Genomic DNA, 25563 nt, shown 5'->3' with positions numbered 1-25563 from the left:
ATTTGAAAGCCTCCTAGCAATAAATTATTCAAATAGCTTCTTCCTAAAGTATCTTTAAAGATTGCTGTAATTGACCTATTATATTAGCAAGACATTTTACATTAGAATGCTGACACTGAGAAAACTTTGTGATCAATAAACAGGGAAAATGACTGATATATGAATAATTGAATTAACAACTCTCCTCTTTGGCTAACTGTTATATTAACACACCCAAAGTGGTATCTTCCAGATGGTCCATCTACAGACACACAGTGTGGCTTGTGATGTAATCTCAGTTACAAACCTTAATTTATCCACCGATGAAACAAAAATACAAAACAATTCATCAAATAAGACATCTAACTAATTTAACTTGCTGAATCTAGAATCACGGCACAGCAGAAGGAACACTAGACATCAAAAGAATCAGATCCTAGTTCCAGCTCTGATACTAACCTGTTATTAACTCTTCCAGCTCCACAATGTCTATTTTCCTCAGATTGGAAGTTTTCCACAATATTACAGAAATATTAGTTGAAATAAATGTTCAATACTTCCATAATGGCTACTGTAGCAAATACTAAATATTTTGCAGGCTATTTTAGAACAATGTCTACCAAAATGAGTTTCAGGATTCAATCAAAAACAGTTCCAAGATGGGGAGTGACTGCTTGATGAGCACAGGGTTTCCTTTCGAGGTCCTGAAAAAGTTCTGGAACCAGATAGTGGTGATGGTTGCATAACACTGTGAACATATTTAATGGCACTGAATTGTATACTTTAAAATGGTTAAAATGGTCAATTTTATGTCATGTGTGTTTTATCCACTTTAATTAAGCAAAAAAGGTTCTATAGTCGTCTGGGAAACACTAACTATATTATATCTCTTCCAACGTTCACCATAGCAATTCACATATTAAAAGTCTAAGAGGTGTGTAGTAAAGAAATCTGTGTAGGGCCGGCCCCGTGGCTTAGCGGTTAAGTGCGCGCGCTCCACTGCTAGCGGCTGGAGTTCGGATCCCGGGCGCGCACCGACGCACCCCTTCTCCGGCCATGCTGAGGCTGCGTCCCACATACAGCAACTAGAAGGATGTGCAGCTATGACATACAACTATCTACTGGGGCTTTGGGGGGGAAAAAATAAATAAATAAAATTATAAAAAAAAAAAAAAGAAATCTGTGTAACTTTGTATAAATCAGTATTTCTCCAACTTAAAGATTTCTATAAATCTAAGACATACAATTTCATATTTTAAAGTTTCTGAAATAGGAGTAAATCTTCACAACTTATGTGTACAACTGTTGTGGTGGTATTCTTTTTGCCCTTAAGAAACTAGTATTAAGATGCAGTGCAACTTATCAATAGTCACCCTCTGCAGATCAAGGAATCACGGAACTTTCTGCAGAATCCTTTGTTTGAGGTTTAGAGTCTACTAACACCTCAGGGAACCCTGGTGCTGTCTGCCACTTAGGGTGGTAGCCTCCAAAGTACAGTGTGTGAAAAAACCAGAACTTATTCACCATTCTTTCATAACGTATAGAAGTCTATATACATATATAAAACAATGTACATAATATGTAACGACAGTAGTTTTAAAAAATTTAGTCTTTTAGGGCTTTGTCTGCTCTTGCGTAGCTAGGCCTAGAGCTGAATCTCTGCCCTAACTCCAGTTTGCCTTTTCTCTCTCCAGATAGGAAACGTACAAGCTTGGCCAGGGGCACTCGGGGATGCTGAGCCTGCAAACTTGCCTTTCAGAAATTCTTCTTAAAGCACTTAACCCATCAGTCAACCCTTTCCCTGAAAAACTCAGAATATGCTCCTTAAATCACTTTAGTGCATTAATCCTGGAAGTTTTCAAGTCTCTGATTTCAGCATCTTCTTAAAATATTACAAGTGCAACTTAAAAGAACAAAACAAAAATCTCACTAACAAATCTATCCTTTGTACAGGAAACAGTCACAGAGCAACTCTCTTTTGAGTTCTCCTCAGACGTGACAGACAAGACTAGCAAGACCATACATTTTCCTAACTCAAGAACTAGTCGATTATGCTAGCCCAATCCTAGCAGTATCAATAACTTGGCAATTGTGGAAACAAAGAATCCCAAATCCCAGGAGGCAAATGGGCACGGTACATTTTCTCTGACATTGAAGGTATCCTTGATCCCAGTTCACAATGACAATTTTGAGTCTGAGAATGTGGCAAGATATCTCCAAGAAGCAAACGCAAAAGATCAGAATTTTCCAGCTAAGTGTAAAAACTGGTAGGTGTGAATTCTGATTGATGATAGAATATATTAATGAATACCCGTTCTAAATAAACTTGAAACAATTGCTTCATTTCTCCTAATACAAAATGTCTGTTTGTATACTCTACAATTATTTCTTCTCCTATGCCACGTGAATCACTCTAAAAATACTTCACCTTGGAGACTGAATCCAATAATAAAACATACAAGTTTGGGTTTAAAAAAATAAAAAAACCTTCCTGCATGTCCAAGCATTCAAGAACCAGCCCCCTGCCAAAACAAAACACCTGATCATGTAAAGTGACTCTGGTAGAGGCACTAGCGAATTTCAGGCAACATCAAAGAGAAAATGATGTAGATACCTGATCTAAACAAACAAACAAAAAACCACTTCACTCAATCTTGAGCCTGCTTCGTGGTTGCTTAAAGGAATGTTAAACAACCTACCCTTTGCATTTTGGATATAAGCAGCCATAGTTAAACAAGTAGTATTATTTTTTTCAAAACTCTCATTTCAATCCAGTGAAACTACTATGTTGACTAAATAGGAATATCATACAAATCAACAACAAATCTAACTTTTAATACCAACATAGTACAAAACAAATATAATTGCACTCTTGTCTACTCTACATTCACGCTGCTATACTGGGTTCCTAACCCTTTGGAAATATGAAATGCTTCTGAACTTTCCCTGACATCTATTTTGCGTTTAGGGGCAACTCTCATCCCAGCTGTTGGACTTTTCTCCCGGTGTCTCTACTTTCAACAGAAAAAGCAGAGTCTTAGGAATAAGCATCTTGAAGTTCAGATTTTTAATCAGTGTTCCCGTCTCTTTGAGTCTCCATCTAGAATTCCAGTGGCCTAAAATAAGCACCTGTAGCTATTCTAGGACATGCATTACTTGGCCCTTTGCTTCATTAACCTACCCTAGTTTGGTGGAAACTTTGCCAGCCTTCCTTCCACGAAAGTGTTCACTCAGCACTTTAATGAGGCATGATAACAACAATCTGACTCAAGTTTTTCAAAACATTTTTCTATCCTCCCTGTGCCCTTTATATCAGGGAAACATATGGGTAGGAAAAGGGAGGCAGCAACTTTCAGCCCCTACACTAGTTTTTGGAGAAGAAACTCTATGAAAACACTGCAAGTTCATGTGCTTCTTAAATAGAAAAGGTCAAAGATACATACCTGTTTCATCCTTGCAGCAGCTCTATTTGAGAACAGAATAGACCTGTCTTTCTGGAAGCAGGATGGGCACACCTGAAGGGCTTGACTATAAGAACTTTCAGCTTCTATATAATCTGAGGATGAGGTAAAGATGAGAGGTCGTTACGACTTTATTCCTGATATTACAGTACTCCACAGGATCTCAGAATGCACAACTTTCCATTCACAGGACAAATGTCTCTAAAAGAATGCTCTTTATGCTCAGCTTTCATTTGACTTATTGATTTAGTAAGGAGTTTTGAAAGGGGATTAAGGAACTGGACAGATGAAAGAGACTGAGGCCTGGGATTAACGGCCCAGGATGAAGACAAAAATTCTATGTATATATTTTCATTAAAGATATCGTGCTTTAATAGAGTCAACCTGGCTAAAACTGCTTCCGTGAAATGTTTGGAGGGACATTTTATGGAGCTAAAGTAGTAATGTAAAAATCAGTAGTTGACTAAAGACCTTAAAAGAGAGAGATAAGTTTATATACTCATTGCCACACAGAATTATCGTCAGGGTACTAAAAGAAAATTGCTTATTCCCTCCTTTCTCAGGTTTAAAATATTTAATACTAAAATACAAAGATATACGCTTTCAATATTAGAACCATTCGTGTGCTACGCTTCAGCAGCCCCGGGGTTCACGGGTTCGGATCCCAGGCACGGACCTATGTACTGCTCAAGCCACGCTGTGGCAAGTGTCCCACATATAAAATTGAGGAAGATGGGCACAGACGTTAGCTCAGGGCCAATCTTCTTCAGCAAAGAGAGGAAATTGGCAAGAGATGTTAGCTCAGGGCTAATCTTCTCACCAAAAAAAAAAAAAAAAATCAGAACCATTAGTTCTCTTTGAAAAAAAAGAAGTGATGATTGCTAAGCCAGGATATAAGAAAAAAAAATTTAAACCTGAAAATAGCTAGAGGAAAATGTCACTACTCCTGGATTTCTAAAGCATATACACTTGGAGATGCGACAGAAGGCAATTATAAGATCAAATAGTTCCCCCAAATTATCAGAATGAACCCAACTTACTCCTAAGCAAATGTAAGAAATGCAGAAGCACATGAAGAGCATCTCTCTACGTAGGGCATCCAAAGAAAAAGGCACATGAAAGAGCAACCAAAGTACAAGCAAAGTACCTCCCTAGGCCACGCTGAAACCATCGGGTCAGGTTTCACAGCAGTGCTGCAAATGAGGAAGGAGACCCTGCTTTTAGAGCAATGCAGCAAACAGCCTTTCAACACCCAGGCTAGAGTTTTCCAAAGCAATAGCTGAAGAGTGTGTCCTCCTAATTCCTGGATATATAGATAGTGGATTACAGAAAAGAAAAACTATGCCTATGCCAAGAGACACATGGTAATTGGTCACTGTTAGCTGGGAACGATTTGGACCTGGTAAAAAAACAAAATTCCAAGGTACTGGAAGGCAATACTGCACTATTAGCAGTTTAGGTTTGCTAGTTGTTTCCAAATATTTCTTGGTGTGTCTGCACAGACTCCAAAAAAGAATGAGTCAAGATGACCAGACATTAGTGCTGAAATAGGTATCTTACCTCCTTTCTTAAACTGCTCATTTCCCTCCTCCTTTAGTCTAGTGCTCTCTTCTCTTCTTTTCTGGAAGAGATCAGAGAATTACACAATTTCTCACAATATTATTATAGGCGAACAAAAAAGTCAGCTTTCTTTACACATTAGGCTATTTAATAGGCCGCAACTTGACTTCTGAGAACTGGGTCAGTTTTATCTAAATCTCAAACAGATACAGAGAAAAACACATGACCATTTGGTTAATTATTAATCTCATTCTTGATGTTTAAAACACAAAATCTAGGTTTTCTATGTTTCTGTCTTTTCCACGGAATGGTAATTCAGGTGTCATTTAATTTCTATTTACTCAAAACGAAACTAAACAACATACCCACTGGTATGCATACCATTGTAAATTCAAATTTTGGATCTGCTCTTTATTAACTGCATGATCTTGGACAAGTTTCAGATCTTTCTGAGTCTTAGTTTCTTCTTCTAAAAAATGAGGCTTTAATAGTTTTATGGATTAATGTGATAATGTATGTAAAGCTCCCAATACAGTGATTGGCAAATAAGGGCTCAATAAATATGAGCTATTATTTTTCTGTAAAATAAGTAATTTAATACTTATTTAGCTACAATTGTGGTTTATGACATGCAGGAGACATACAGCATGCCGGCAGAGTGCTCATTATGGGGGATGAGCCTCGTCTGCAGGGTCAGGGCAGTATACTGTCAGCAGGCTAACATAGGGAAATTTGAAGAGACCCAGGTAAATAAATCTCTCTTTTCTTAGCTTCTTCTAACAACTCAGCAATTCACAGATGGCTAAGCACCCATCAGACTCAAAGGCAGAGTGAATGTCATTCTGCAGAGCAAAGATGACACCTGCTGAGCTCCTGTGTGCCTCCAGCCCTGAACATCTTAGCAATATGGTCGGCACAAGCAGAACCGGCAGAAGCGGTTGCTGCCTGCCACCTTTTCGCACTGCTTTTTTAAAAAAAAAAAAAAAAAAAAAAAACCAGAGAATTTTCAAAAATCTCTTTCTTCATTCTTGAAGCTTCTGACTAAACAAAAACTTCAAAGGGAGGAAATACAGTTAGCAGGGAATTTCATGCACAGGGGAAGCCTGGAGTCTAAACAATTATACTCTAAGATTAGGAACCCAAGTAGAAATATTTTCTCTCTGCAGATTTGTAAATATGCTAAAGAGACCAGGGTGCTTCCCAAATGCCCTACTATTATCTTCTGGATGAAACAGAGCACGTGATGAATCTCAGTAAAGAAACGAAAAGGTGGGTATAAATTTAATCTAATATTTATGGTATCTACTATGTGCCAGATGTACAGCAGACACAATAATAATTCATTTTAAGATACAACATATCTGAAGAAGAGCTATCCTAAAGGAATACAGAAAAAATAAAATGAGGGGCCACCCGGTGGCGCAGCGGTTAAGTGCGCGTGCTTCGCTGCGGCGGCCCGGGGTTGACAGGTTCAGATCCTGGGTGCGCACAGACACACCGCTTGTTAAGCCATGCTGTGGCGGCGTCCCATATAAAGTAGAGGAAGATGGGCATGGATGTTAGTGCAGGGCCAGTCTTCCTCTGGAAAAAAGGGGAGGATTGGCATCAAATGTTAGCTTAGGGCTGGTCCTCCTCACAAATAAATAAATAAATAAATAAAATGAGTGGTGGTGGTGGGTATCAAAATATAACAATGTGGCCACATTTACTTAGTACTACCCAGGAGGAAGGTGCTGGGATTGTAATGTTCTCTATTGTATTGGTTTGGGTTTTTGGATGCAAGCAAAAAGACTGTCCATCTTAGGCAAAAAATTTTAGAAGGACAGATTTACTAGAAAGATAGATACTGAGGGCTCACAGAATCAGTCAGAGGCCTAAAATATAGGCTTAGATAACAGGCAGGACTCAAGGCAGCTTTGTTAAGTCAAGAAGCAAGAAAGCATTAAGCGTCTTTTAGTGGAAGAGTCTGGCCAAGACAGGGCTGTAACAGTAGCAAATAAATCCTAACCATTCCTTTTTACTTGCCTGGGTCCAGATTTAAAGTCTTAGTCGGAAGCATCCAACGAGCTAAGCGTAGGTCACATGCATTGGCTGTCAGAGAATGGAGGGAGGGACATGGGGTACTGCCACTCAACAAGATTACAACACAAGAGAATTCCTCCAAATGAGAAGAGTGGTTGGATGCTGGAATCTAAGAAAACCCCATAACAAATCCGGTTAAAAGTTATTTCAACCCTGAATAGCCAAAGCAACCTTGCAGATGAAGAACAAAGCTGGAGGCATCATGCTCCATGGTTTCAAGCTATATTACAAAACTATAGTAATTAAAACAGTATGGTATTGGCATAAAAACAGACAAATAGATCAGTGGAGCAGAATAGAGAGCCCAGAAATAAACCCACGCATATATGGTCAATTAATTTACGATAAAGGAGCCAGGCAGATACAATGGGGAAAGGACTGTCTGTTCAATAAATGGTGTTGGGAAAACTGGACAGCCATGTGCAAAAGAATGAAACTGGACCACTATCTTAAACCATACACAAAAATTAACTCAAAATGGATTAAAGACTTCAACATAAGACCTGAAACCATAAAACTCCTAGAAAAAAACATAGGCGGTAAGCTCCTTGACATAGGTCTTGGTGATGATTTTCTGAATCTGACACTGAAAGCAAAGAAAATAAAAGCAAAAATAAACAAGTGGGACTACATCAAATTAAAAAGCTTCTGCACAGCAAAGGAAATCATTAACAAAATGAAAAGGCAACCTACTGAATTGGAGAAAGTATTTGCAAATCATATATCCAATAAGTGGTTAATATCCAAAATATATATAAAGAACTCATACAACTTAATAGCAAAAAAACCCAAGACCAGGGCCGGCCCCGTGGCTTAGCGGTTAAGTGCGCGCACTCCGCTACTGGCGGCCCGGGTTCAGATCCTGGGCATGCACCGACGCACCGCTTCTCCGGCCATGCTGAGGCAGCGTCCCACAAACAGCAACTAGAAGGATGTGCAGCTATGACATACAACTATCTACTGGGGCTTTTGGGGGAGAAAAAAAAAAGGAGGAGGATTGGCAATAGATGTTAGCTCAGAGCTGGTCTTCCTCAGCAAAAAGAGGAGGATTAGCGTGGATGTTAGCTCAGGGCTGATCTTCCTCACCAAAAAAAATAAATAAAAACCCAAAACCAAACACAAACAAACCAACAAAAACCCAATCAGATTAAAAACTAGGCAGAAGATCTGAATAGATATTTTTCCAAAGAAGATATACAGATAGCCAACAGGTACATGAAAAGATGTTCAACAGCATTAATCATCAGGGAAATGCAAATTGAAACTACAATGAGATTATCACCTCATACTTGTTAGAATGGCTATTATAAATAAGACAAGAAATAACAAGTGTTGGTGATGATGTGGAGATAAGTGAGCTCTTGTTGCACTGTTGGTGGGAATGTAAATTGGTACAGCCACTAAGGAAAATTGTATGAAGCTTCCTTAAAAAGTTAAAAATAGAACTACTAGATGATCCAGCAATTCTACTTCTGGGAATTTATACAAAGAAAATGAAAACATTAACTTGAAAAGATACATGCACCACCATGTCCTTTGCAGCATTATTTCTAATAGCCAAGCTACGGAAACAACCTAAGTGTCCATTGATGGACATCATCAAGCCATGCTGTGGCGGCATCCCACATACAAAAAACAGAGGAAGATTGGCACAGATGTTAGCCCAGGGCCAATCTTCCTCGCCAAAAAAAAAAAAAAAAAAATTGTGGCGCACATGCACACACACTGGAATATTATTCAGCCATAAAAAAGAATGAGATCTTGCCATTTGTGACAACATGGATGGACAGGGAGGGCATTATGCTAAGTGAACTATGTCAGTCAGAGAAAGACAAATACTGTATGATCTTATACGTGGAATCTTAAAAAAAAATAATAATAACCAAGCTCATAGATACAGAGAACAGATTGGTAGTTGCCAGAGGCAGGGGGTGGGGGTAAGAGAAAAGAGTGAAGGAGGTATAAGAAAAATAAAAAATAAAATAATAAAATTATAAAACAATTTCAATTAAGGTAAAATTAAAACCCTATAAATAGGGCCGGCCCCGGGGCTTAGCGGTTGGGTGCGCGCTCTCCGCTGCTGGCAGCCCAGGTTCGGATCCCGGACGCGCACTGACACACTGCTTCTCCGGCCATGCTGGGGCCGCGTCCCACATACAGCAACTAGAAGGATGTGCAGCTATGACATACAACTATCTACTGGGGCTTTGGGGGAAAAATAAATAAATAAAATTATTAAAAAAAAAAAAAAACCCTATAAATATTAGTGAATTTCATTCAATCAATTTTAAATTCTCACACACACACCATGCATCATTGGCCAATAAAGTTCTAACAGTGAAATGAAAAGTTGGTTTCACATTAGAAAACATATTAACGCAAGGCAGCATAAGTTAAAAGAGAAAATTATACGATCATATGAATAAATGCATCGCAGGTCTTAAAGGTCTTTAATATATTAAAAAAAGTTATTTCAAGAACAAAAATTCTTTAGAGAAAGGCAGCTCATCAAGTTATTAGAATTTAAGGTTCATCCTTTAAGAACTTGCAATGTCCTCTGCTTTAACTCTAATTTCAAGCTACTTTCTGACCTAAAATCTGTTCTCCAGTGCCAACTCATCAGGAATGTTCTATGAACACAGATGAATCACACAGCCTGCCAGATCAATCAGGCTCTTGTGAAGCGTGTGTGTGTGTTTTAGGAGTTTAATCATTCTTTGGTAAATTTACAACATTAAGATCCCAATGGGCAAAGCCTAGATCCAAGATACACCAGAAGGAATTACTGATAAGGCCCAGCCCGAGCAGTCAGCCCGAGAAAAGCTTACAATGTCTTTATAACTAGGACTAAAAGTTGCACTGGCACAGGGAAGGGCTCCAGAACATAATTCTAAGACCAATTATTCTAAAGAAGGCATTTTATTTTTTCGGCTGATAAATCACAACTCAGTGACTCATTAAGCAGTAAACACTGGAAAAGAGCTGCTGCTTCCACAGACTGTGTAAATTGAGGATTAATGCAATTATCAATATCATGCTGAACATCTCCTTGGTAACAGCTAAAAATAGCACTTTGAGGAGAAAGCTGCACTATCGCCCAGCTGTGCCAACAGACTAACTGGATCTCAGTACAAAGACTAGGGTTTATTCTGCTGCCGGAACATACTCTTTCTCTGTGTAATGTTACTGGAACCCAAGGACAGATTATATCATGTACAAGTTTTACTTAGCATGCCAAGTGCCAAGCACATTCACAGATAAATAGGCTGATAATGCTGATATTCTCCAGCATCAGGTGCAAATCTGTCCAGGTTCTGGTCTAACGTGGTTAAGAGCCCTCTCACGTGCCTCCACAATGCCTTTTAACACATTCCAGACAGGCCTCACAGGGAATCATCTGCTCTAGAACGATATATCCATAAGAAAAGGAACCAAAAAAATTTTACAGGCCTCTTTACTCAGTACTCCTCCTCATCACCAAAAACTCAGGGGGAAATAGTGACATCATTCTGCATTGCAAATCATCACAGGAACTGTCAAGGAAAATCCTAAAGAGACAATGCCCTTGATGAAGGGAGCTTATTTCAACAGTTATTACCACAACTGCAAACTTTCCAGCCTGGTATTCAAAGTTCAATATAACCTATACCAGTATAGCATTTCACTGCTTAAAATCTGTTGTCACACACATTAGCTCACTTGCTTTTCAGGACAATTCTGAGAGGTGGGCATGGAAGTATTTAACTACCCCTTTCACAGGTAAGAAAATAAAAGTTCAGAAGTTTTTTGTTCTTTACAGTACATCAAACTTCTACTGCAACCTACTCAACCTTATCTTCTGTCACTACCAACACAAGTCCTCTCTTCCAGTCTGATCTTTTTATTGTCTCTCAAAACTCACCACGCTTACTCTTCATTCCATTCTTTTGCTAATGCATCCCCACCTTGGAATGCCCTTGTTTCTCTTCCATATCTTCCTTCCAAAACCTAAACCAAATTTTCCTGTTTTCAAAGTCTAGCACAAACCACATCTCCACCCTAGGGCCACCTTTCACTTCCTTCCCCATGTGATCTTCCTTTGAATGCAGACTGTATATAACATCTCTAATTTGGGAATTCAATTCTGCCTCACAGGTTAATAAAAAAATGACAATAAAAGCATTGCAAAAATTTTGGAATGTTAACACTTTAATAGTTTCATGGGTTTGTAGAACACTGCCTTTAGACTGGGCAGAGGGGCCCCTGTCAAGGCCCTCTTCTGACGGCACCCTTCCTCCCATGGGGCCCTTTTAGACCAAGCTCCAGGATTTCTTGCCTAAGTCTCCCTAGCCCACTTCCAGGATCTGCATGGGCTTTTGCCTTGGTCTGTCCTCCTAGGGGTGGACTTCGCTGCAGGTGTACATTACATTCCAGGTGCAATAGTTGGTACTCTGCCTGCCCCAGAACCTGGGATCAGCCATTTCTCCAAGGAATCCTAGATCCTTTTAGTGGGGAATGGTATTTAGAAACCACGATCTGGGTGCTAGAATGTTCACTGTTACTAGGGAGTCCCTGCTTTTAGGCACTCTCAGTGAAGAAAAACAGGAAATACATCTTAAAAAAAAGAAAAAAACAAAATAAAAATCTCATGAGTCAAGGAATACACACAAATGAAATCTTGTATATATTCAAGTGAACGCCACAGGATTCTTCCTCACCTTCTTTCACAGTGAAAACTCTGGTTCCCAATAACAGCAATATAGTTACTCATTTTTTCTATCCTACAATAAACAAAAAAGTTTCAAAATTACTATAAGAATATCACTATCTATAATGAACCTACTACGTAGAGTTCAAGATTTCACTGCAGTTCTTTCTGACTTTAGAACCTATCCTACTAGGGGTACAGCCAGAGTACTGTGTCCAAGTTGCCGGAAATATCTTCTCTATGTAATCAATTTGATATAGTTACATTAATTTGCTTCTGTTTGCAATTCCTTTTAAGGCTTAATTTTTTCCTCATACTTTCTGATCTAATTTTAACATTTGAATGTGTAAAATATTTACACAGTTCAAAACTCAATCCTAGGTGGGACTTCTGATGTGGTGAAGTGAGGAGCTTGCCAAATCCGCTAACCTAAAAGCAGCTATAAAACTGGACAAATAAACAACCACCATTTCAGTGTCCTGGAAACTGACTAAAGGCTTACAACAAAGTGAGTAACACTTATTCATGAAAAACTACTGACTTCAGGAAATAACCATGGAAATCTGTGCCCTACTTGCTAAGGACTGCTCCCCTTCTTCCTCCCAGCATTTGACATGGTACTTCTAACACAGCAAGGTAGGCTGTGAATAACCAGCCATTTCATTGCTGGAGAAGGCTGACTTGATTTGGAGCAGAAGGCGGAATGATCCATGCCCAGTGGTGTTGTCAGTAGTAAGTAGCAATCTGAGTGGCAAGCAAATGGGGATGGTCAGAGGTCCTACTAATCTATGGTTGCAGTTCTGGTTGCACAAACAAGGGACCCACGGACCAGAGAGAAATGTTAACAGAGAGATATAAGAAGAGACAGTCATAGAGGTGTTTCAAATATCCCTGGCTGACTGGAGATGGTGTCCATGCTTGGGAAGAATAGAGAGGGCTGAAGCTATTCACAAATCCTTGTCCTATCAGGAGCCTCTGCACACGTGCTGTGGAAACACAAGAGGGTCCAGCTGGGGCAGACTTGAACACTGCCTAAACTTGCAATACACTTCTAAATCCACAGTTGCTGGCTGACCACTAAGCTATGCAGAATCAGGAGCCACCCCAAGAAAGCCTGACTTAAACACAAAAACAAGAAAAGGACAAAAACAAAACTAAGCAGAGCCACCAGTGGCCACATACCCCAAGGGAAATGGATCACACAGCTTAAGTCCAGGTAAACTACTAAACAAACAAGTAAACAGACTAAAGAGCAACAACATAAATAATTGGGGGGGAGGAGAAGAGGTCAGAATCCAGAGTTGCTACAATATTACTTAAAATGTCCAGTTTCAACAAAAAATAATAAGAGATGCAAAGAGACAGAAAAGTTTGACCCACATCAGGGAAAAAAAAGCAGTCAATAGAGACATCTGAGTATCCACAGATGTTAGATCTAGCCAAGCCTTGAAAGCAGCTACAAATAAAAATGTTCAAAGAACTAAAGGAAATTGTGTTTAAAGACTTAAATGAGAGCATGATGACAATGATTAAAAAACAAAAAAAGTCAAAAACTTCAATAATTAAAAAGAAAAATTCATAGAGGGGCTCAACAGCAGATTTGAATTGGCATGAGAAATAAGTAAACTTGAAGTTAGAGCAAGAGACATCCAATCTGAAGGACTGAGAGCAGAAAAAAGATGGAAACAAAATGAACCAAGTCCTCACAATATATGCGACAGGAGTCCCAGAAGAAGAGAAGAGAGAAACGGACAGAACAGTATTTAAGAAATATTTTTAAAATTTTGATGAAAAATGTTAATCTAAAGATCCAAATGCAGTCTATACAGAAATCGATAATGTACACTCAAAATAACCCAATGTTATAAACCTTTATGATTTCAATAAAATAACTGAAAAAAATAATTCAACATAAGCATGCAGTTAAAAGTGGAAAAAAAAAAAAAAAAAGAGATCCAAGAAGTTTAGTGAACTCCAAGTACATAGATCTATACCTAGAGACACCAGAAAAGCAAAGACAAAGACAAAATCTGAAAGCAACAAGAGAAAAAAACAACTTGTCAGGTATAGTGGAAAAACAAAACTATTAATACCTGATTTCTCACCAGAAACAATGGAGGCCAGAGGCAATGTAACGACATATTCAAAATGGTGAAAGAAAAAAACTGTCAACCAAGAATTAGATATTCAGCAAAACCATACCTTAAAATGAAGGCAAAATAAAGGTATTTACAGGTAAAGACAGAGAGAATTTGCTGCTGCCAAACCTGCCTTACAAGACATACTAAAGGAAACCCTCTGGACTGAAAGGAAATGACACCAGATGATAACTCAAATCTACATGAAGAAATGAACAGCATTAGGAAAGGTAAATACAGAAAAGGGCTCTATAAACATATTATTTTCTCTCTTCTCTTGATTTCTTTGAAAGACAAAAAGATTATATAAGATAGCAATTATGACACTATATGGTTGTGTTTACAGCATATATTGATATAATGTGTATGAAAATGGTAGCACAAAAGAGTGGAGAGGAGGGGGCCGGTCTGGTGGTGCAAGCGGTTAAGTGCGCACGCTCCGCTGCAGCGGCCCAGGATTCGCTGGTTCAGATCCCGGGCGCGCACCGACGCACCGCTTGTCAAGCCATGCTGTGGCGGTGTCCCATATAAAGTGGAGGAAGATGGGCATGGATGTTAGCCCAGGGCCAGTCTTCCTCAGCAAAAGGAGGAGGATTGGCAGATGTTACCTCAGGGCTGATCTTCCTCACACACAAAAAAAAGAGCAGAGAGGAAATGGAGCTATACTGAAGCCAAATCTCTATATTTTACTGGAATTACATAGCATTAAACTAAAGTAGACTGTAATAAGATGCATAATGTAATCCATATAACAACCACTAAGAAAACTTAGTTAAGAAACAGTTAAAAAGTTAGAAATATTAAAATGGGACACTGAAAAAAATGATGTAACACAAAAGAAGGCAGTAAAAGTTAGAAACAGGAATAAAAAAGACATGAGACATGTAAAAGACAAAATGGCTGATGTAAATTCAAACATATCACTAAACACATCAAATGTGAATGGACTAAACACCCCAATCAAACAGCAGAGATCGTCAGACTGGATTTAAGAAGATCCAACCATATGCTGTCTATAAGACACAGTCTAGATTCAAAGACACAAATAGGTTGAAAGTAAAAAGATGAAAAAAACATACCATGCAAACAGTAACCATAAGAGGTGGTACTCTCCACAAAAGTACTCACAAAAAGTACTCTTCACAAAAGTACCATAGCCTGGGTGTCTTATAACCAAGAAACATTTATTTCTCACAGTTCTGGAAGCTAGGAACTCCAAGACCAAGGTGAGGGCAGATTTAGCATCTGGTGAAAGCCTGCTTCCCGGTTCATAAGGATCTTCTAGCTACAACCTCACATTACAGAATGGTCCAGGGAGCTCTCTTCAGTCTCTGATTAGGGCACGAATCCCATTCACGAGGGCTCCACGGTCACGACCTAATCACTTCCCAAAGGTTCCATCTCTTAATACCATCGCATTGGGAGTTAGTTTTCAACATATAAATTTTGGGGGGATGAAAACAGTCTACAGCAGTGCCTATAGTAATAGATAAAATAGGCTTTAAAGCAAGAAATATTACTAGAGACAAAAAAAGGATACTTTATGATGATAAAAAGGTCAATAAATCAAAAAAATATAATAGTTATACACGTACCTAAGAGCAGTTATAAAATATATAAAGAAAAAATGACAGAATTCAAAGGAGAAATAGACAATCCAACATCAACTGTTAGAGATTTCAATATTCCGCTAACAGAAATTGATAGAATTAGGGGCCAGCCCAGTGGCATAGTGGTTAGGTGTGCGCGCTCCACTGCAGTGGCCCAGGGTTCGCAGGTTCGGATCCCGGGTACGCACTGACGCACCGCTTGTCAAGCCATGCTGTGGTGGTGTCCCGTATAAAGCAGAGGAAGATGGGCACAGCTGTTGGCCCAGGGACAATCTTCCTCAGTAAAAAAAGAGGCGGGTTGGCATTGGATGTTAGCTCAGGGCTAGTCTTCCTCACAAAAAAAAGAAACAATTGATAAAATTAGAAATATACATGGAGAAATACACACAAAACAAAGTACAGCTTAACCCACTGTTGTAAAATATACATCCACATAACTACTACTCAGATGAATTAAGAAAGAGAACAAATTGCCAGAAGCTTCCCATGTGTTCCCTCCAAATTCTTAATCCCTACTCTGTCACCCCACCCCCACATCCCCAGCCAAACATTCAATTTGTTCCTCATAAATTAACTTGAAGGATAATTTATGGATAATTAACTGAGGTTAGCATACCTCCAAAAATTGCAGATTTATGCCTGTCGCTTTGGGGGAAATGTGTCCAAAATGACTTTTAAGAGATCTTAGAGGTTCCAAACACGTAAGTATTTTACTGTCTACACTAAGGTTGAATTTCCACTTAATAGCTGTAACTAACACTTTCTGATTGCTTTTACGTGCTAGTCATTTCATCCTTACAACAACTTTATGAGATAGGTACTATTATTATCCCACTTTACACCAAGTTAAATGATGGAACTAGGACAGATCTGTCTAACCTTTCAAGCTTTGAACCACAAGAGTATATTGTCTTCCACAAGTGTGGAAATAAAGAATTCTTTGCAGAGAGAAGTAATTGAGTAAGGCACAGAAAGCACTGTAAAAAGCTAAGCAGCACCAGAGGTAACATGCTTCATAGTCCTAAAGAAAAAGTAATTTTTAATTCCCTTGCTACCAAGAATGAGGGCACTTGAAAAGAGGATGACACTGCTCCAGAACATGTCATCCAGTCCCAGAGATCCAATCTACAGTCATTTTGAGGCCTCTGTTAAAAACAAACCTCTACCTCACTAAATCAGGGGCTTGCACTGCAGGTCTTAGGTTGTTCTTCTATAGTTAATCCAAGGCCATTTTCCACTGAGTTAGCAAAATGGATTCCTTGCAGATGGACCAATTCAATTTGCAAGTGTTTAAAATCTATTCTTTGCCCTCACAAACATAGGGATGCTCAGGATTTTTTATTTTATTCTATTTTCCAGGGAATATTTTCTTGGATCACAAGGTAACAATTTCACATGACATGGGGAACTGTACTTTCTTAAAAATGAAAGAACTCTGAAATACATCGCAGAAAGTCATCTCAACAGCACACTGAGATTGATTTAAACTAATCAATTCTCCAGTTATTTTTAAATTTCATTACCACCCAAATCTCCAAATGGTGATCTAATCCGTATCTAAATAAGGTTCTTTGTTTTGATAAATTATGTCACCATAAACTAAATTAGGTTTTAAATGATAATCAGACAAACAGGTAAAGGTGAGCATTTGGAAAAGGATACAAACTTGGTCTTAGTTGATGTTAAAATTTAGCTAGATCCCTCAGGCAAAGATGGACTTTTAAAAATGGTGCTGGGCCTACTTGGTAGTCATCTGGAAAAAGATAAAATTAGATCTATATGTCACACCATACACATGAATAATTCTAAGTGGACTGGAGATCTAAATGTAAAAAGTGAAACCATACAAGTCCTAGAAGAAAACATATGTGAATTCGTCTTGAACCTCAGTGTGAGGAATGGCCTTCTAACTGGGACGCGAAATCCTAAAGAACTCCAGCGGATACAACTTTATTATTTTTTTTGCTGAGAAAGAGTGCCCTGAGCTAACATCTGTTGCCAAGCTTCCTCTCTTTTTTTTTCCCCTCCCAAAGCACCAGTACGTGGTTGCATAGTCTAGTTCTAAGTCCTTCTAGTCCTTCTACGTGAGCCGCCATCACAGCATGGCTACTGACAGACAAGTGGTGCAGTTCCACGCCCACCAACTGAACCCGGGCCACCGAAGTGGAACACACCAAACTTTAACCACTAGGCCATCAGGGCTGGCCTTGATACAACTTTAAATCTTGGTGTAACTTGGCAAAAGCGTCAGAAGGTGCTCCTCTATTTCCTTATTAATAATAAAACAACCACTCTCCACCAGAGACCCTCTCAATGCAGTGGCTGACTAGGAATATTCCCTATACTGTAGGTCAGTGAATACAACATAAACACACTTGACTTGGAGCTTACAAGTGTATATCCCTTCTACCATTATTAAATGATAAAAACCTGCATTAATACTCTCTTAATTAAATAATCCTGCAGTGAGCATGTGCTTAATAGACAACAGGGAGAAAACCAAGAAATTCACACCAGCGAGATAATTTCCATACTGTAAATCCATCAGTAGTTCTTTGCTTCCCCCTGCAGGTTTGCAAAGTAACTTGCTACAAAATAAAACTTGGCACAAACTTTTAAGGCAAGCACAGTACCCAGAGATCAATTACCTCTTGGTAAAAAGGAGGGTTAAAAAAAGCTACATACTTGCTAAAGGGCTGGAAAACAGAGGCACATGCAAGGAAACTTTCTGCTTCAGTCCTGTCTAGGTGGGATGAGAAAACTATCCATGGAAAGGGCTAGGGACACCAGTCCTACAAATTAATCTGAAGGGAGCTCTTTATCACTAGAAAGGAAACAAAAGTTTCAGTTTTCTTTTCTTTGAAATCAGACATCATTTGCTTTACACATACAGACAGGGTTGTTGTTCGGTGGTTCTTTCCACAAGCCATTTTCAGAGGCCCTCTAGGGAGTCCTGAGGGAGGATCTCTGGACTTCAGCTGTAGTTAGAACCTGACTCTGTAAGTCTGAGGAAAGATGACTGATCTTAAGGAATTAATCTTGGAAATATTTCCTTGCTTCTTAACTCAGAAAATTCTATTTCCCAAAACTCAATTTAGTAGAGATAAATTTCCTTATTTCTGTACTGCTTAAATTTTGCCCCATAAGCCTTTTTTAGACCTTGTACACAGATGAGGGTAAAAGAAAACATCCTGTTAGTAAACTATTCTGATGTTGGATGCAGGCAGTATACTGGTTAGGTCAATACTTCTTGTTTTGGAAGTGTGAAAGATGACATGAGTGGAGCCATACTAAAATAGAGCAGGAGCAGCCATTTCAGAGGAATTGCCTTGCATGTCTTGTATTCTACATCTTCTAAACTGGACCAAACCACCCACATTCCAAGAAGTCAGTAAGGACAAGAATACCCTGTCTGTAAGGACGGATGGAACTGGACTTTGCTGATGGCCAAATCACTAACCAATCAATGACGTGCCAGTCTAGCCTTGTGCCTGATGACCAAATCTCAAATCAATCTATGAAGTACAAACCCAGCCTTACCTCATCTAGCATCAATGAACTCTTGAATACAACTTACCTCATCTTCCTCCCTTTTTCCCACAGAAACCCTGAGCCCCTCTCCTGTAATAGGGACACTATTTGGGTTTCTACCTGAATCTGTGTTCCCTGACTTGCAATTCTTTGATCCAAAAATAAACGCCTCACTGCCTCTCATTTTGGCTCTTTATTTTTAGGTTAACAGAAGCTTGGTCGTCCGTGTCAATCTGGCTGTCTCCCAAAGTGTGGCCACAGTTCTACCTATATCAAAATGACCTGGGGATGCTTGTTAACAACGCAGATTCCTGGCTGGCACCTCACAAGCCTATGGTATCAGACAGGTCTCACGGCTTTGCATGGTTCATGAGTTTCCTGTGATTCTTAGGCACAATAAAGTTTGTGACTCACTGATGTACATAAAGTGATCCTTGTTAATAAACACAGGAAACACTGAATGCCACTTTAGCATCCCACTAACTTCTAAATGTTTTGGAGTAAACAACCCTTATTTCCCCTGGTTTAAACTCAGGATGAGAAATTTAAGGTCCCTTCCAGTTCTTAAATTCTAGGATTTTATTTATCACTTTGAACAGCATTCATTTAAACCAATACTGGTAAACTCTAAGAAATTAAATGTGGCAATCTTAGCTCAAAAGGACACCCATGGGGCTGGCCCCGTGGCTTGGCGGTTAAGTGCACGCGCTCCGCTGCTGGCGGCCCGGGTTGGGATCCTGGGCGCGCACTGACGCACTGCTTCTCCGGCCATGCTGAGGCCGTGTCCCACATACAGCAACTAGAAGGATGTGCAGCTATGACATACAACTATCTACAGGGGCTTTAGGGGAAAAAATAAAATAAAAATTATAAAACCAAAAAACCAAAAGGACGCCCATTAGACATGAAATAAAAAGTAAACGACAAACCAGAAAGGGTTTTCTCATGAGGTTAACAGAATATGCAGCCACTATAGAAAAGTTACTGAAAACTTTCTGGCTGCAACCAAGAGAATGTTCCCTGTAAACATGCTCACTGTTACAACAACATCGACAAGATTATGAAAATAATGCAATGAGGTAGCAGAAACATGAAAATCAAAAGGATTAAGTAATGTGGGATTTAGGAAAAATGAGAGACAGAGGAAAAGGACTGATAACAGAACCTCTGTTCTAAACCAATACTTCAACAATGGTTCCTAGTTGAAGATAAAACAGCCTTGGGGCCGGCCGGGTGGCACAGGCGGTTAAGTGAGTGCAGTCCGCTGCAGCGGCCCGGGGTTTGCCAGTTCGGACCCCGGGCGCGCACTGATGCACTGCTTGTCAGGCCATGCTGTGGCGGCGTCCCATATAAAGTGGAGGAAGATGGGCATGGATGTTAGGCCAGGGTCAGTCTTCCTCAGCAAAAAGAGGAAGATTGGCAGATGTTAGCTCAGGGCCCATCTTCCTCACACACACACACAAAAAAAGCCTACAGGGTGAAAACTTCAAAAAATAAATAAATAAAAGCCAAAATCCTTAAAAAAAAAAAAAAAAGATAAAACAGCCTTAAAGGGAAGAACAATCTATACATTTTCAGAGCCTAAGAAAAATGTTTTAAAAATCCCAGAAACCATGTGCTCTGAGTCCCTGTTCACCAAGCACAAGACTTTTGCATCCCTTATTTAAATGTATCTATTTGTAAACGAATATCTGGCAAACCCACTAAAAAGACTAAATTTGCATTTTGGCTTACAAATAAAAAAACCTTTTCATTTGCTGGAAAGAATTAAATCACCAGACCCCTGACAAACTCAAAGTTCCTCCATCCTCTCCATATCTGTAAAGGGCATCACCATCCACCCAGTAGCTGAAGCCAAGGAATCATGCTCATTTCTCACTCCAGCCTCCCAACTGAATCCACCAGTTCGTTCTGTCAACTCTACCTCCAAATGTATCTTGAAATCATTCACTTCTCTTCACTTGATCCAGTTCAAGCTACTATCATCTTTGCCCAGGTTACTGCATTAGGCTCTAATTGGTCTCAATGTTCCACTCGTGCCCCTTGCCCCTTTCATTCTCTGCACGACCACCAGAATACTCTTTAATAAAATATAAATAATTTCCATCTCTCCTCTGGCTTAAATTACCCATCTGTTGCCCACAGCACTTGGAATAAACTTCAAATTTCTTACCCTGGCTCACAAAGTGTTCCATAATCGGACCCTCACTTACTTCATCACCCCACTCTCTTCCTCAATCACTATGCTCCAGCTACTGGCCCTTCCTTGCACACCAAGAGTACACCAAGCTTGCAGCTACCTTAGGGCCTCTATACTAACTGCTCCCCTTGTCTGCAACGTTAACCTCTCAGATTGGCACACATTTGACTCGTTTTTCCCTCCAAGTCTTTGCTGAAATGCCACCTCCTTAGGGAAGCCTTCCTTGACCAATCAATCTAAAGCAAAGTAGTCTTCCTCATCCTTCCAAACCCCATCCCTTCATCACTTCCTCTTAGCATTTTTTTCATACCTCCCAACTATAATATACCTATGAGAGAAGAGAAACCTCTGTCTTGTTAACTACTGTATCCCTAAGGGCCTGAAACAATGCCTGTCATGTGGAAGAAAAGCAAATATTTCTTGAATAAATGAATGAGATAAAAATCTCTGTAACTTGTAAGACCAATTACTGGCCCTCAGAGAGAGAGAACCATAGTCTTCATCTAACATCTATCGAATGAAGGAAGGCTACGTGCAAGGCCCCATGCCAGTGGTCCTCAAGCTTTACCGTGTGCGTAAGAATTACCCAGGGAATTTATACATGAGGACCAAAAATTCCATTGTGACAAGTAGCCCGTAAAACGTGATTCTCTTACAGGATCAATACCACTATAATGCACGATATTCTAAAGGTCCCAATACTATAAGCATCTTTGTTTTTTTTTTTTTTTTTTGAGGAAGAGTGGCCCTGAGCTAACATCTGTTGCCAATCTTCATCCTTTTTTCTCCCTAAAGCCCCAGTAGAGAGTTGTATGCCATTGTCATACATCTTCTAGATGGTGGAGGTGGGGTAAGGTGGGGCTGAAAGCTCCAAACTCTGACAACTAGGTCTCACCCTTAGGGGCTTTCCACAAGTCACCTCATTAACATTAACATTAACTCAGGTGTGGCTGCAAAGGGCTTCTCATGAATAACGAAACACACCTTTGTCTCCCATCACTTAGGAAATTCCAAGCGTTTTAGGAACTCTGTGCCAGGAACTTGACAAACACCAAATATATATTTCTTATTACAAATCATATTATCACACCTGCTTAATTCATTTAACATTACATTACAGGCATTCTTCCATGTCAGCACTAAAATTTACCTCTTTCTTTTTAATTACTGCACTGTACACTACTGTATAAATATGCCAAAAATGTTTAAAATAATACCCTGCATTCAACATTATTTCTAGTTTTCCAAAACTATGAATGATGTTGCAACACATCTTTATATATACATCTGTTCACGTCTTGATAACTTCCTTAAAATAAAGGACTGGAAGAGTATCAGAGGTTTAAAGCTGTGCTGTCCAATATGGTAGTCCTAGCCACACGTGACTATTTAAATTAACTAAAATTAAAAGTTAAAAAAATTCAGTTCCTCAGCTGCACCAGCCACATTTCAAATGTTCAATTGCCAGATGACTGTTATAATGTGGTAGTGATGGCCAGTGGCGATCATACTGGACAGTGCAGATAACAGAACATTCCCTCTTTGCAGAAGGTTCTATGGATAGCCCTAAAGAAATATTTATATAAAAATTTGATACCTGTATCCCATAGACATGACGTGGCAATTTAAATTCCCAATATTAGTACATCAGTTCCTATGTCCTCTTCTTGCCAACATCAGATCAATGTTCTGATCTGACAGATGAGACAATGTTTTAATTTGCATTTAATAATTATCAGTGAGGCCACATTTTTTGGCCATTTGTGTTTATTTTTTCTGTTGCTGAATTATCTGAACTTTCTCTATTTTAAAAGAATCAAATTTAAAGATATCCTGTTCCCAATGACATATAAAACCAAACAATATGTGCAGCGAAGAGACATTTCTTCATCTGTTTTGCTGGTTTCCTAATAATTTCACAAAGATATTTATCAAAACAGCATAAAAATAGCTAATAGGGTAGTACCACAATTAGCTAAAGGCAGGCTGCACTCTCATAGGTTGTTTCCTTCCAGTCCAGTTAATGGTTTACATTTCTATAAAGCAACAATGGCTACTACTGCAGCATGTTATTTCTATGAGATATTGCTATAAATTTTCAAATTAAGCTACGAAAACACATAGTTGATACACAAAATACAAAATAATAGAAAATGTTTATATTTTAAAAGCGATTATCTGGGCCGGCCCCATGGCTTAGTGGTTAAGTGCGCGCGCTCCGCTACTGGCAGCCCGGGTTCAGATCCCAGAGGGGCACCGACGCACCGCTTCTGCCGCCATGCTGAGGCCGCGTCCCACATACAGCAACTAGAAAGATGTGCAACTATGACATACAACTATCTACTGGGGTTTTGGGGAAAAAAAAAGGAGAAGGATTGGCAATAGACATTAGCTCAGAGCCGGTCTTCCTCAGCAAAAAGAGGAGGATTAGCACGGATGTTAGCTCAGGGCTGATTGTCCTCACAAAAAAATAAATAAATAAAAGCGATTATATTTATATGAAAGTCTGGAACAGGAAAAAAACAACCTATGGGACAGGAATCAGACGAGTGGTTCCCTGGGTGAGTGGGGGTGGAGAAGGAATGAGTGGTGAATCACAAAGAGAGTTTCTGGCATGATGGAAATGTTCTGCACCTTGATAGGGGTGTGAGTTACACAGATGTATACAGTTGTTGAAACTCATTGAACTGTACACATTAGAACTTAAACAGTTTCACTATATGTAAATTATATCTCAATTTTTAAAAGGAAGGAAAAAAGTTTAAAAAGTATTGTGCTATTTTCGAATGTTCAATTTATAGGCAATAAAAATAATTATTTTAAATATTTATAGAACTTAAAATATGATTTCCCAGCAAGGACACACACAAAAAATTTTACTAAATTGGGAATGGGGAGCAGAGTACGTAACACTTTGAGCCAAACCACTCAACTGTCAAACTGATGGCACTGTAGAAAATGCACTATGATATCAGAGCAAAATATGTTAAGGTATCAGTAAAGCATTGCTAACATTTTAACACAGATGTTTAATCAATGTTTCTAAAAAGCCTGTATCAGTGATATGAAAGCTGAACCACTCACTCACTTTCTGGAAAATCATTTCCCTAATGTTATCGAATAGTACTTGATGTAATTTTCTGAGCCATTTCTGCTGAGGTAGTTTATGAACTTGGCTCATTTTTGCCCTTTATCCTCCTCTTCTGGCGGCACACACTAGCACAAAAGCTAGCTGATGCAAGTTAAAACCAAGAGATTTGATAATGAAAAGTGCCTACGGAGAGACAAACAGAAGATGCTCCTCCCCACCTCACGCCACCTTCCCATGCCCACTGTTACACTGCACATTTATTATCTCAGCCCGTTACCAATCTACCATAACCGGTTCAGTGAGGCAGAACAGAGATCTCAGATCAGAGGCATAAGCTACAAATCTCATTCAAGTTCTTCGCAAACTCAGATATTTACGGTAGCTCTTCAGATAACATTACTTATGAGATCAGAAAGAAGGATATGTGGAGTACACCAAGACTCCTGTCTCCAAAAGTGAAGGCTTGCCCAGTTAAGGATGTGGCCCAGGGGCAAAGCAGCAGGAAAGTGTACATTTCATTAGTGTATCTGCTTTGTAGGAAGACAGCTGTTTTTGTTTATTAACTTCTTTATTATACTTTGGCTTTGGAATCAAACAGATCTGGATTTGAGAATCAGTTCTGCCATTTAGTGGGTGTTTGATCTTGGGCAAGTTACTTTACCACCCTAACTAACCCCTGTGCTCTTATGGAGAAGGCTAACAGTTTATGTCTCATAGGTGTGTTGTGAAGATTAAATGAAAACAAGTAACATTCTAAGCTCAGTGGCTGGCACATTATAGGTGCTTAACAAAGGAGAGCTACAATCATACACAATTCTGTTCCTGGAGAACAGTATGTAAATGATACAGGCCCCAGGCACTGCCCTCCGTAACCAAACCACCACCAGGATATTAGGCAGTCATTTTTTGCTAACAAGGGATTAACACAAACAGGCAGCATACTATAATTCTCAAGTCTGACAAAAAATGTCCATTACAGGAATTTCAGCAGACAACCATAGATAAAGTCATAAAAAAAGCTAACAGTTATATATACATGTCAGAAAATAATTACACAAAATGAACATAAGAACTCAAAGTTCACAGAACTAGAAATTTCTTTGCTAAGCAGACATCCTCAATGCTTCCCTGTCACGTTATTGATTTATCTCAGATTCATCAGTGTTAAAGCAATAAGGACACAGGTGGGCAAGTCACTCTTCACCACAAATGAAGTGGTCTGAT

At 39.2% G+C, this 25563-nt stretch overlaps 1 protein-coding gene across 2 annotated transcripts in view; it reads right to left on the bottom strand.

The window, feature by feature from the left end:
• Positions 1-25563, bottom strand: part of TTC1 (tetratricopeptide repeat domain 1) — a 44606-nt gene that overhangs the window by 17602 nt on the left and 1441 nt on the right. For both annotated transcript variants that reach the window (XM_058545164.1, XM_058545154.1), the window contains 2 exons: positions 5001-5061; positions 3423-3535 (listed from right to left, as the gene is read on the bottom strand). In XM_058545164.1, coding sequence (XP_058401147.1) covers positions 3423-3535; positions 5001-5061 — 174 coding nt within the window. The remainder of the gene's footprint in view (positions 1-3422; positions 3536-5000; positions 5062-25563) is intronic.

This window comes from Diceros bicornis, chromosome 1 (assembly GCF_020826845.1).
Source record: "Diceros bicornis minor isolate mBicDic1 chromosome 1, mDicBic1.mat.cur, whole genome shotgun sequence".
Classification (NCBI taxonomy): Eukaryota; Metazoa; Chordata; class Mammalia; order Perissodactyla; family Rhinocerotidae; genus Diceros; species Diceros bicornis.
The sequence above is the reverse complement of the archived record's forward strand: the minus strand, read 5'-3'. Positions and strand labels throughout refer to the sequence as shown.